Source organism: Microtus ochrogaster, chromosome X (assembly GCF_000317375.1).
Source record: "Microtus ochrogaster isolate Prairie Vole_2 chromosome X, MicOch1.0, whole genome shotgun sequence".
Taxonomy (NCBI): domain Eukaryota; kingdom Metazoa; phylum Chordata; class Mammalia; order Rodentia; family Cricetidae; genus Microtus; species Microtus ochrogaster.
The window spans coordinates 23612097-23625652 of NC_022026.1; the positions used below are offsets into that span (position 1 = coordinate 23612097).

General features: G+C 48.7%; 2 protein-coding genes across 7 annotated transcripts in view; one reads left to right on the top strand and one right to left on the bottom strand.

Moving 5' to 3' along the window:
- The window catches only part of Awat2 (acyl-CoA wax alcohol acyltransferase 2), a 10932-nt gene extending 4920 nt beyond the window's left edge, over positions 1-6012 (top strand). Inside the window, exons 2-7 of the mRNA XM_005358614.2 lie at positions 3138-3248; positions 3585-3655; positions 3848-4052; positions 4268-4442; positions 5435-5634; positions 5858-6012. Of these exons, the coding sequence (XP_005358671.1) occupies positions 3138-3248; positions 3585-3655; positions 3848-4052; positions 4268-4442; positions 5435-5634; positions 5858-6012 (917 nt within the window). The remainder of the gene's footprint in view (positions 1-3137; positions 3249-3584; positions 3656-3847; positions 4053-4267; positions 4443-5434; positions 5635-5857) is intronic.
- A 2163-nt stretch (positions 6013-8175) lies between these two features.
- Positions 8176-13556, bottom strand: part of Eda (ectodysplasin A) — a 387371-nt gene continuing 381990 nt past the window's right edge. For 5 of the 6 annotated variants that reach the window (XM_005358618.2, XM_005358617.2, XM_005358619.2 and 2 more), the window contains exon 8: positions 8176-12129. In XM_005358618.2, coding sequence (XP_005358675.1) covers positions 11878-12129 — 252 coding nt within the window. In that variant the 3' untranslated portion in view covers positions 8176-11877. Of the gene's footprint in view, positions 12130-12742; positions 13332-13556 lie in introns of those variants that run through there. The other variant, XM_026784939.1, reaches the window with a different exon arrangement.

Sequence of the window (13556 nt, forward strand, 5' to 3'; positions counted from 1 at the left end):
TCCTCGTCCTCGTCCTCGTCCTCGTCCTCGTCCTCGTCCTCGTCCTCTTCCTCCTCCTCCTTCTTCAATACAGGGTCTCTACATAGCCCTGGTTGTCCTGGAACTCACGATGTAGATGAGGCTGACCTAGAACTCATAAATCTGCCTGCCTCCACTTTTCCAGCACCAGGCTCCTTCCAAAATTCTTATAGTGCAGTTTTGGTTAAATGTCTGACTACAATTAGGAAATAAGCATACCGATATTATATTTTCTTGTGTGACTTGTTTTTTCTTGGAACTAATAATTGGCTCATTTACATCTTAATTAATAATTTTAAGGATTTATTTAATTTCATTGTATAGTAGAAATGTTTTGCCTGCATGCATGCATGTATGTACACCATGTGGTTACATATTAGATCCTCTGGAACTGGGGTCACGGATGGTTGTGAACACTGGGAATCAAGCCCAGGTCCTCTGCAAGAGCAACAAGTGCTTTTAACTGCTGAGCCATCTCTCCAGCCCCTAATTCTTTTCGTTTCCTAGATAGCTTTTAGTTATTTTTAACTTGCCCGCAAGCATTTCACACCATGGTAATCTTTCAATATGTGCAAAGACATGAGGAGTCTTTAACATTTCTCTCATGTTTTCTTTCCTTGAGGACAATATTGCTGGAACCCAGCATCTCCCTCTTACAGTCTGGCCTTATGCACAGCCGCTATTACCAGAGTGCTTATGGCCACTTAGGCAAAGTTTAAGGCGCTTACTCTTGGGGTATGCAAAGGTGAGGCTGGACTGGAATGTGGCTAAGGGTGGAGGTCTCTTTAAATGTGGACTCTAGGAGCCTTGCTTATTTCCTTCCAGCCCTGCCCATGCTCAGTTTCCTCTTCTGTTGACCCTTTTCCACCGTGGATTCTTTGACTTCTCCCTCATTTTGATGTAGCATGCCATCCAGTAGTGCTCAGGAGCAAGGGCTTGGGAGACAAATTATCTGAGAAAATATATCTGAAATTGGCTGCCCTCTCATCTGAGCAACCATTTCGAAGCATCTAGAATATTTCAGCTCTAGCTAATGTAAGTACTGAAGTTCCCCAAATGACAGGAAGTTGGAAATACTCTGAATCATAAATACGTTAGTCAGGCACGGCATCTTACAACTTTGGAAGCTGAAGCAGGAGAATTGCTATGAGTTGAGGCCAGCCTGGGCTGTCATACTGTGTTGCGAGACTGTCTCAGACCAACCAACTAACTGACAAGAATACATCTGATATACCTAGTGTGTCAAACCCCACAGCTTAGTAACACAGCACAATCTGATATACCTAGTGTGTCAAACCCCACAGCTTAGTAACACAGCACATTGCCCCATGCTGGTTGTATATCATGGTGTTGTGACTGACTTGAAGCTATGGCTTGTTGTTGCTGGCCACCATACAACAGAATGGTACCACATATTGCTAGCACAGGAAAAGAGAAAAATTTAGTTTTTGCTGGATTCCTGCTGGTTTTCCACCACCATAAGCTACAAAACATTGTAAGTTAAGCTGTTTTAAGTTGAGACCCACCTGTATCTGAGTCCAGAATACTTTTTTATTCTTTTCTCATACAGTACATCCTGACCACCGTTACCCCTCCCCCCACTCCTCCCAGTCCTCCTCCTGCACCTCCCCTCTCCCCCAGATCCATGCCTCCATTTCCCTTCAGAAAAGAGCAGGCCTCCCAGGGACATCAACCAAAGATGACCTAACAAGTTGCGATACGAATGGGCACCATCAAGGCTGGACACAGTAACCCAGTATGAGGAAGAGTCAGAGACTCTCACTTTTAGGAGTCCCAAAAGAATATCGAGCTATGCAACCATAATGTATATGCAGAGGACCTAGCGCAGACCCACGCAGGCTCTGCAAATCCAGAACCTTGTTTGGTTCAATTTTTTTCCAGAGAATAATTCTTCCATTAATGATTTGCATAGAGAAGAGAAGACATAGTGTTCTAATTAGTTTCTTGTCAGCAATCCATCCAGGCTTCTGCTGTTTGAGCCTGGGCTTCCTCCCTGCCTCTTGTGATGTCTGGTCCTCCAGATTCTGAGTCTTTCCTGACTTTTCCAAAGAAAGGAGGCTTCCTGTAGGCATCGCCATTGCAAGTGCTTAGAGACCTGCTTGCCGCTTTCTAAGCCTGTTGTGTCTCCCTGCATCTGCTTTATGAACACATGTTTTCCTGATACTGCATCTACTGTTGGCATAGTTCAGACTCTTCTTCTCTTTGTGTACCCACATTCCTAAACTATTTTAATCATTTTCATGAGACTCCAATAAGTCAAGACAAAATGTGTTAATGTGTTCAATTAGAAGGGTTTTTTTTTTGTCTTTCTAACCCTTTGGCCCATTTCCCACACTATCTTACTCTTGGCTGCTTACGTTTCCAGTGTAATTCCAAGTGGATGCGGTACCCACCCGTGGCTCTTTGGTCATTCTTTCCTGTCTTCCTTCAGCCGAGCACAGTCCCTTATCTTATTATACTTTGTTCCTTGCTTTGGGTGCTTCCAATCTGGTGAAGGCAGGTGTTAGCTTTCTCTGGCATCTCCTCGACTGAAAGTTTTCAGCAATGGTTCTCCACCTTCCTTAACGCTGTGACCCCTTAACACGGTTCCTTATGTTGTGGTTACCCCCAAGCATAAAAATATTTTTGCTGCTACTTCATAACTATAATTTTGCTACTGTTATGAATGGTAATGTAAATATCTGATATTTGACCCCCAAAGGGGTCACCAATCACAGGTTGAGAACCACTACCTTATGGGGAAGACATTGAGAAGAAAATGTAAGTCATCAGAAATTATTCTAAGAGTTCAAATATCCAGTGACCATCAGTGGCCCCCTGTCCTTACCTCCATCATATACACAATGCTGGGGCAGGCTTCGGGGGTGGAGGCCATGGGAAGCACAGCTATGAGGAACACATTTGTCTTCTAGACCCAAATCAGGTTGAGAAGGTCCAGGGGCACATGGACATGTGGGCCATCTGTAAGTGGAAGGGTGACTGTTGAGTGGGCCTTGGTCAGAGCGTGTGTGACTTTGGGGTAGATGGAACTCAGTGGGGGTAGTGTAGGCGTGAGGGATTGTCCACAATTCATTGACATTGGGCTGGGGTCTCTCTAGTAACCACGGTGATCCTTGTCAACCTCTACTTGGTGGTGTTCACGTCGTACTGGCCTTTCACTGTGCTGATGCTCATCTGGCTGGCTTTTGACTGGAAGACTCCGGAGCGAGGTGAGTGCCTGGTGGGATGCGTTGCCGTATGTTCCTCTCCTAACCCTGGGAGGCTCTGGGCAGTTCCCAATCAGTCTTTCAGTCTGTCCCTCCCTGGGCTAGGAAAGCTGATGGAAGTGCTCCTTTTAAGGTCTTTGAAAGACCCATTTTGGCGCTGGAGTTGGTAAGAGGAAGAAAGGGGTGGGTGTGGGTAAGGAAGCAGAGGCTGGGCCCATTCTAAGTTGTTCTTGATATGCCCGTTCTAGTTGCCATGTAAGAGGGCAGGAACAGGTGAGAGGACCCCATGGTATCCAGAGAAGGAGAGCGGGGGTGGAAAGAGCTTGTCTGTGTTTTCAGGAGGCCGTCGTTTCCCCTGTGTGAGGAGGTGGCGTCTGTGGAAACACTACTGCAATTACTTCCCAATCAAGGTGAGCCTGGGATAGCATTGGATTGGGATTAGGGTACAGGGTGTGACCACATGGGGGCCTGGAAAAACAATGACCCCTGGGCATGCGCATTGCCCAGCCTGCATGGCTGGAATTCATGAGTTCCAGTTCTCTAGCCAAAAGAGGAGTTTCCCTCTCCGTCTTTAGCTCTCCTGTGTTGACCTTCCTCTACAGATTTTGAAGACGCATGATATTTCCCCCAGCCACAACTACATCCTTGCCTGCCATCCTCATGGGCTCATGGCCCATTCATGCTTTGGTCACTTTGCCACTGACACATCAGGCTTCTCCAAGGTCTTCCCTGGCATCACCCCTTACATACTCACACTAGGAGCCTTTTTCTGGGTGCCTTTCTTCAGAGACTATGTGATGTCTACAGGTGAGTGGCTTCAGGGGCATTCTGCCACATAGACGGCGACCCTAAGGAGAACCAGGACATGTGTAAGAGCAGCTTCAAAGCTGCCTACCAGCTCCCCAGAAACACAGGCTGGAGAAGATGCTCCCTGCTTCCCTGCTCCTTGTAGAGGGGAGTGGGAAAGAATAGTTTGCAGGGGTGGGAGTAACCAAGCACCTTTGGCTTTTTCTGCCCACCAGGGGCCTGCTCTGTGAGCCAATCCTCCATAGACTTTCTGCTTACCCAGAAGGGCACAGGCAACATGCTTGTCGTGGTGGTTGGTGGCCTGGCTGAATGCAAACACAGCACGCCAGGCTCTACTACCCTGGTCTTGAAGAATCGGTATGGCTTTGTGCGCATGGCCCTTCGACATGGGTAAGGACAGCTGCTGGGACATAGGGGTGGGATGGGGTGGGGAGGATGTTCAAAAGCCCATCAGGGAAGAACACCCGGCTTTGCAGTAGTTAAAGAAAAAGAAGCTTGCAAACAATTGTGAATAAATAGAACCATCATTAAAATATTGACGTGTGTGTGTGTGTGTGTGTGTGTGTGTGTGTGTATGCACGCATGCATGCACACACATGCTTGCCCATGAGTCCCTGCATGTGAAGGGCAGAGGTCAACTTGTGTATTTATTGTTCCTCAGGCTCAGTCCACCTTCTCTTTAGAGCCAGGATCTGCCATTGGCTTGGAATTTACCTGGTAGAGTAGGCTTAATCTGCGAGCCTTAGCGATCCACCCATCTCCATCTCCCTGGCATCCCCAACATGCCACCATACCTGACTTTTTTTTCTGGCCATTGAACTCAGGTCCTCATGCCTGCATGGATCATGCCTGCATGGAAAGCACCTTGCCAACTGAGCTAGCACTCCAGCTTCTCTATATAAATGTTATTCAATTTTGTCAGTTCAAAATAAAGAAAAGGGCAGAGGGAAAGAAAACCACCTATGGGTTCGAAGAGAGCTGGAAAGGGTGCTGTCCAGGCCTTGTGGTAGCCTTAGACTCTCATTAATACCAGTCTCTCTACAAAAGAACTGTGGTTGCACCTTAGAGCAGAAAAGGCTTCACTTCTTAACATGTGGGCTGAGGGGAAAAAAACCAAATGAAATGGCCTTTGGGTGTTATCTGACAGTGGTTCAGATTTGGGCATTCCCACGGATCACTGGGCTTTCAGAAGCTACTGTTTCATCCCTAAAGGCAGCCTGGCCTAGGCCATGGGACACCGTAGTCAGCTGACACCTTGGTACAGCTGGATTTGAGGTCTAGGGGGCCTGTAGGCAGACCCAGGGGATCCTGATGTTCAGCATGTCATCTACAGCAGGGTCCCCGTCTTTCTGCATATTCAAAGACTTGCTTTTCTTCTGCAGGGTGTCTCTAATCCCTGCTTATGGCTTCGGAGAGACGGACCTCTATGACCAGCACATTTTTACTCCCGGGGGCTATATCAATCGCTTTCAGAACTGGTTCCAGAAGATGGTACACATCTACCCCTGTGCTTTCTATGGGCGTGGCTTTACCAAGAACTCCTGGGGCCTTCTGCCATATTCTCAGCCAGTAACCACTGTTGGTGAGTGGGCCCTTTTATTGGAAGCCTTGGTTTAAGTTCTAGGATTCACTTCTGTGGCTGAGCCTCGGAATCCTGACTATGGTCAGAGGCAGGGAGGCTCGCTAGGATGGGTGCTGAGCAGAGGGGTCCGGGTGGAGGGAAGCTGAGTTCCAGGATGAGGGCTGTCCTGTGGAGTGAACTATTCTGATGCTTTTCTCCTTCCATTTTCCATTCTCCTTGGCAGTCGGCGAACCTCTACCTCTGCCCAAGATTGAGAATCCGAGCCAGGAGATTGTGGCCAAATACCACGCACTCTATATTGCTGCTCTCCGCAAATTGTTTGATCAACATAAGACCAAGTTTGGCATCTCAGAGACCCAGGAGCTGGTGATAGTTTGAAAGACATTCCCCTGGCTGGATGGTGTGGAACTGGTCACAGCAGGCCAGTGTGCACCTATGCAGCTTCACGCGTGACTGGAGCAGTCCTCACTGGAGGGAGGTGGGGCTGTGTCCATTCGGTTGTTTTCTGTCTCCATCCTTTTCCACTTCCATCTCTTTCTCCTAGTTTTTTCCCTTTTCTGCTGAGACAGAGAAGACCCTAGGCTTCACTGAAGTTACTGGAGGTTGCTCCGAGCAAACCTGGGATAGAATAAAGAGCCCATCTCTGGTACTGTGTGCTCCAGCTAGTCTGTTTGGAGGATTCTAGGACCTTGTGCGTCTGTCATTCTCCAGGACTGGGCACCTCAAGGGCCAGGGGACATTGGGTTCAGAGAGTAGCACATTCAGGACCTGTGATTTTTAGGGGCAATTCATCACTTCTTATCTGTTTTTTTTCAACTCTAAAATGAGACTCATAATCCTTCCTCTGCTCACCTCAAAGGCTGCTGGCAAATTTCAATGTTCCTTACTGCATGTTACTAAACCTGGAACGCTGGAGAGCTACACAATTTTTTTTCTCCTCCAGTCATCTAATCCATTTCCTATCCCTAAACGCTGTCCTAAAGTTCATGGTGTCTTGCTTTCTAAAAGAAAGTACAGGGCAGTATTTTGAAAGGTTAAGTAATTGATACCTTGGTGACTCTTGTCTATACCTACTTTCCACCCTATAAAGCTATACAGGAATGGTCAATGGTTTAGATCTAATTTTCCCATTTCCACCCAGGAAACTTGCCCGCACTCACTACTCCATCCCTATTAACTCTGCTCTTTGATAATCAAATGGGATGCCTGGCTTCCAGCAACTACGAAGAACTTGCTTTCTGAGTTTCTGAGTGGCAAGTCTCTCACACTCTTAGCCCAGCGGTTGTTGTAACCACGTATTACACAATTTGGTGCACAGACCCTCTTAGATGGTTGTCATCTGGTCCAATCATTTTCCTGCATTAAGTTTGTCAAGTTGTTTTTTTTTTTTGTTTTTTTTTTTCGAGACAGGGTTTCTCTGTGGCTTTGGAGCCTATCCTGGAACTAGCTCTGTAGACCAGGCTGGTCTCGAACTCACAGAGATCCGCCTGCCTCTGCCTCCCGAGTGCTGGGATTAAAGGCGTGTGCCACCATCGCCCGATTTTTAAGCCAACCTGTGTACTTACTACAATGTGACATTCCTGCTCTGTCTTAAATGCCTAGTTCGTGTGGTTGTTTGTACACTGTATGACAGAAGTGTGGTCGTCTGCTGTGGTCTTTTCTGCCTGTGCTGTTTCTTGTGCCAGAGGTTCCGCTTTCCTTCTATACGGTGTCTTATTTTTTCTTTTTCTCTTTGGTGCTGAGCATCAAACCCAGGTCCTGACACTAAAGATAGTCTACCACTGTGTGACATCCCAAGGTGTTCTAAAATTTTCTAGGCTTCTGCGACTGAAACCCACTCTCCAAAGCAGCCAGAGGACCAACCTGGGTATCATTATCATCTGACCACTGCAGGCTCAGGTTCATCCACATTACTTGGGGGTCACATTCTCCACAACAGGACAGAGGCTGCTGGGGTTGGGAAAAGTTCCATCTACTATCCTGAGCTACCTGTTACTGGCTGTCTGTTCTTGGGATCTCCTTCCTTAGAATAGAATAGACAGGGTTTCTCCAGCAAACAGCATGGGGCCAGGCAGTAGAGGCAGCATGGCAGAGTGGACTGCACACCAGGGAAAGAGCCAGGCTGAGACTCTTACTAGTTGAGTGGTCTTGGGGGAGCTACTTAACATCCCTGAGCACTGGTTTTGTCTGCAAAGGGAGCCAATTTGTATATTAATGAGGAGCTGGAGGTTGGATCTCTCCAAGATGTTTTGGACAAGGCTTGAGATGTAGAAGCCACGTTTTCAAGTTGAAGGCAGCCCCACACTGTGTGCTCTTGTCCTGTGACAATATGCCTTCTGGCAAGACCTCAAGCCAAGGTAAATGAGCTGGAGATGCATAGTTTGGTGCAAAGAGAGCAAGTGGGATGCACTGGTAAGAATCTTAGACTAGTTTCCTTCTGGTACTCTCATCAAAATGGGTTTCTCGAACCTTCCCCGGAGCTCATGTGTCGTGGCATCACTTATGAAGAAGCATGTGACATGCAGGAAGAGCTCAAGCTGATTTCAAGAGTGGGGAGGGGAGCACTTTATTTGCAAAGAATAAACCGTTAATTTACACAAACTTACATCCCTATTTATATACATTATATATAGTTTATATACACAGTATCTCACACAGGATGCTGACTCCCCAAAGCAGCATTGGCCTGTTCCAGGCCATTCTCACAACAAATTTCCCTCACCCCCATCTCAGCTGGAAGCTTTTTGAATAAAGAAACATACCTCACCCCTCCTAGAAAGAGCCCTGAAGTGAATTAAAAAAAAAACAAATCAGGTTCTGTGGTGAACATGGCCTAGGGAGACCCCAGGCAAGGGTGGGAACTCAGGTAACACTAGGGAGGCCTAAAAACTGCCTGGCTCTGAGTCAGTCCAGAGCCTTCCAGCCCAGAGGCAGGAGCTGCACAAATGCCTTGGGGTAGTGTGTATGAGAAGGCGAGCTCCGATGAAGACTGTGGTCTACTCCCTGCCTGGCCAGGCTCCTGAAAGGAGACAAGCACTTCTAGCCTTGAGTCTGTGGGTGTATGAAAGAGGAGGCCCCATGGGAACTGCTGTGTCTGGAGGTGGGACCTGCTCACTGTCCCTGGCAGGCCATTTTCCCTGTCTGAGCATCATTTTCACACGAGTAACAGGATGGGATGTAGGCTGGGCTGTAGTCCCACTAAGAACCTTTCTAGGTCAAAATTTCTCTAGATCTGTTTGCATCTACTAGAAGCTGCATAAAACACAAGCACTCACATGAGGATCAAAGTTCTCGCCTACCTCTAGGGTCCTTAGCTCTTGTTTCCTAAGCTACAGAGATTTGGCTCAGGATGGATAAAGGGGCAGCTAAGGCAAATGCTACATCTTCCAGGGAACGAGTAGCCAAACAACATCCAGCAGTCACTTTTGTGCCAACTTGGCTTCTGAAGCTCAGGCAGCTGGTAGAGGCTCCTGCCATGCAATTTTCCTTCAAACCTGTCATCTGCTTACTCAAACATGTCCCGTTCTCTCTGCTAGCTTTGGGGTCACTTTACATCCTAACAATTCCAACTGTAAATCTCTATCCCTATTCTTCTATCAGTAAATGCTGCACCACTTCGCCAATGGCCATAGCACAGTAGGCCTCCCCACTCTCTACAATTTCCTCCCCCCAGCCCTCTTCTCCTAGGGCTCCTTGTGAGGGGTTAGGATGAACAGCCCAATTCTCCTATGATCTGCACGCACAGAGTGCGATGGGGTTGGCAGGTCCTGTAGGGGCACAGTTAGGAAACTCATTTCCTCCCAGCCATGGGCTTTAGAAGTGTCTTAGCAGGTGCCCCCCCCCATTCTTGAGAGACTCTGGCAACATCAAGGTCTTTGTAATATGGCAGAAGGAGAGAAGAGTCACACTCAGCTATAGGAAGCAGAACGGCTCCCAGAACTTGTGTCTAGGGTTAGAAATGGAAGTCTTGCCCCCCATGGTAGCTCCCCATCGGATGGCTGCTGCTTTATCAGATGCGTGAAAGATCCTGAAGGCTACCTGCTCTGTGAGACCCAGAGCTCGAATGGAAGATTCTTCTCAAGACAAGAACTCTTAAGGTTGATCACTGGGGCTGATTCCCAAAAAAAACGCCCAAGTCTTCTCCCACAGAACCCCTGGCAGCCAAGAAAATAGGCAGTACCATCAAGTGATGAAAATTGAAGATTGTTAAGTTTCTCCCTAGGACCCCCCAATGATGTCAGTTCCATACAATCGCCTTTATTTGTTCTTCCTGGACCCCAAATTCCACACAGTGCTGTGGTAAGGGACTAGCCTGGGAGTCAGACCTCACTAAAGGCTCAAATCTGTGACTTACACTGGGTGAGACCTTAGTCAAAGCCCTTTACCTCCCCAGCCTTACCTATATAATATAACTCTCATATTCTCTACCCCGCGTTCTTCAAAGAAAATAATAAAAGAGGAAGTAATCTTCAAATACTAAGCAGACGGTTTGGTAGTTCCTGCTGCCCCTGCTGATTGTTCAAGGCCTTCAGGGTCAGATGCAGGTCTAAAGTTTACCTCAGTTCTGGTTGGAAGGCTGCCATTAGACAAAGTCCGACCACCTCCTGCCCTGACCCTTGAAGGACCAAGCAATGTGGCTACTTGGAAATGGAGGCGCACCTGAGAAACCTGTTGTTCTTAATGACATTCAGGGATGCATTTTCCATCTCTTCAGAAAGAAATACATTTCAGGAGCATGAGGAGCAGGCTGGACAAGGCTGACCCTCCCTGCTTTGGGCTGCACCCGACACTCTGAGGCCAGGCAATAGGAAAGAAAGTGTGTGAATAATCCCAGTGTAGGACCATGCCGGAAAACTGGTGGAGGTGCCTTTGGAGCTGAACTAGGGGTCAGAGCCCTGCCCAATAGTCATTCAGGTTTCTGTGGAGGCTGTCTCTAGGAGAGCAGCACAGACCTCTATGGTGACAGTAATCTGCTTCTGAAGGAAGACTGGGCTAGTGGGCCATCAGCTGCTGCTCTTTCAGATGAGACCTAACCTAACGGTCACTGACCTAATGATCACTCGGATTGACTGACTGATTACTGAGGTTGCAATGAACATGAACAAATCTCCCTGCTTTCCAATTCCTACTTCTCCCCCTTTCTGGGCCAGGTAGAAAAGCCCTGCTTTGCTAATGTCCAAGGGAGTCTGGGCTTTGGGAATTTAGTAGTGGTAACTTTCGAGAGCCACAGATATTCAAACTCTAAGGGCCTTTGGAGGTTATCCAGTTTAACCATCTGCTCTCAGACACAATTTGGTTAGAATTGGATGCATAATTGTATTGCTTAATCAAAGGAAAATTCTTTGTGCCCAGGTCATTTAAAGAATACACCAGACTCAGGAGAGATGGGTCCCACACGAGGCACCTGTCTCAGACAGAGGTAGGCACTGTGGAGAGAGAAGATAGGACTTCTAGTCAGTGGGGAGGGTGGCAGGTGGGAAGACTCCAGGTAGTTTTCGGAGAGTGGAGCAGAGCTGTAAACAAAGTGAGACATGCGCAGCCCCGAGTATCGGGCTCTTACATAGGCAGGGGTGTGGCCATGCCTGCAATGATTCCAAGGTAGAGCAAAGTTCCCAGCTCTGGAGTCCAGCAAGCTGCCACAGTGTACCTCGCAGCCTGAGTGGGAAGAGCTGTTTGAGCCTCTTGTAGGTCATAGTGCAATACAGCAAGAATGCCTCCTCTGCCAAGGATGCTTGCTTGGCAGCTAATTGCCCGGGTCTCTGACACAGGCACTTGCCTTCTTCTGACCTGATCCTCTCCTTAAGTTGCAACCTGATGCCACCCCTAGCCAAGAGAGAAGCAGCAGCCCCCTTGGAGTCAGAGGGTCACCCCTAGAATCTGGAGTGCACCTTTGCTTTTTGTGGCCTACTGTCTTGGATCTTCAGTTTAGTGCAACAAATGATGCATCTGCGGAGGGACCTAGGGGTTGAGGAGTCACCATACGCCAGCCAGCAGGGAGCCTAAGGAGGTTCTGCTTCTTGAAAACCCTGGGGCTCCATCAACTGTCCTGGCAACTCAAGGTCATTGTGGGAAGTCGCACCGGCCTTGTCATCCTGGAGTCACTGGGGAATAAATAGCACTGGGGCATCTCTCTCTGTGGCTGCAACGCCAATATACCTCACTCCACAGCAGCACTTAGAGGTTCTGGAAGTCCTGGCTCCCAAACCTGGGGCAGGGGCATGGGACAGGATGGAAAGGGAGAATCTAGGATGCAGGGGCTTCGCCCAGCCTGATGGCCCCAAAGAAGGTGGTGTGCTTGCTCATATTGATAGAGATGTCGGCGTGCACCATCTTCACGGCAATTTTCTGCCTGGCCTTGAGGAGGCACACGCCTGCAGTATAGCAAGTGTTGTAGTTGGTCTTTCCTGTCTCAATGCTGCGGGTGCACTGCAGGAAGGGCTTCTCATCCACCACCACCTCGTAGCTGGCAAAGTCAGTGAAGTTGATGTAGTACACCTGGGTGAGAGGCAACGAGAAGGGATTGGGGGAGAGAGGAAAAAGAGGGTGGGCCCTCCCCTCCCCGGGTGGGCCCTCCCCTCCCCTGCTGAGCAGATAAAACCTCCTCAGATGAGAGCTGCCAGTCTACCCTGTGCAGGGGGGTGGTGCCAGTTGGTCAACAGGAACAGCAGGGTGACAGGATCATTGTCCTCCTACTCCATGGGCTCAAGGGGCTGAGCGAACCTTCCTTATAGACTGCTCATCCAAGAACTGAGCCTCATTCCCATATCACTGGCCCCGCTCCCTAGCCCTGGCACGAAGCTCTGCTTTGCACACTTTCAGTGCTTACTGGGCGCTCCAGATCCACTACCCTCCACTTCCCATCCTGAAGACTGTTTAGGAGAGCGCTTAGGAATCTGTGATGCCTGAGGGAGCTCACAGTAATCACTTCCCGTTTCTCCAGCTTGCGAACAGAAACTTCCTGAACTTGCAACACCCGCTCCACTCCGGTATTGCACTCCTCTCCCGACTCAGCACACCTTGGCCCTCCCACTGGCTGGCTGGAGACGCAGGTCCTGAGCTACGGAGAGCCAGCTCATACAAATGAGATAGCAAATCCTAGGCTCCTAACTTCATTCTCAGGCCAAGGAGGAAGTACGAACCTACGGCCTGCTCTCATGGAGATTTTCTTAGCTCTCACGGGCTATTCCTAATCCTCCCCTGGGTCCAGAAATTTACTTTCCATCCTCCATTACCTTTTGTCGGCACATCCCACCCTGAGCTTTGATTTTTTTACCACTACCAAATGGAATTTAATCCACAGGTTATGCTCACATGTTCCTTCATCTGACACCTTAAATCACTTCATCAAAACGACTCTGGAGGCTCTTTGACTGGAAACAGTGTATTTAAGTGCCACACTCTTTTGGGCCAGGACCAAGCTATGTCAGGACACGTTGTGTGCCTGGCAGGTGTTTGTTAACCCAACTTCTCTGCTGACTTCCTCTTGAGAGCCTTATGTTGGCTCCTCAGTCCTGTTTATCTGCCGGCTTCCTGCCTGCCACCCAGAAACCCTGACCTGCAGGCTTATCTACTTTTTCTAGCTCTGAGGACAGCCCTGATGCAGGCACACAACGAGGGATGGAAATGGATGGCCACTGGCAGACCTGTGGGGAGTGGGCCCAGGGCAGGAAAAGGACAAAAGTGGAGGGGAGAAAGGTCTGGGAGGATGACATCATGAAGGAGGCAAGAACAACAGAAAGAGACAGACACAGATGGGAGAAAGAGGAAGGAAAGACAGTCAGAAATCTCTTTGAGGTAGAGAGAAGGTCTGCAGGAGCACTGTCATTGTCATGCCCAAGCTAGCAGTGCTGTGGGGAGGGGTCTCGGCAGCTCTGGGGCTTAGCAGTGCTGTGGGGAGGGGTCTCGGCAGCTCTGGGGCTTAG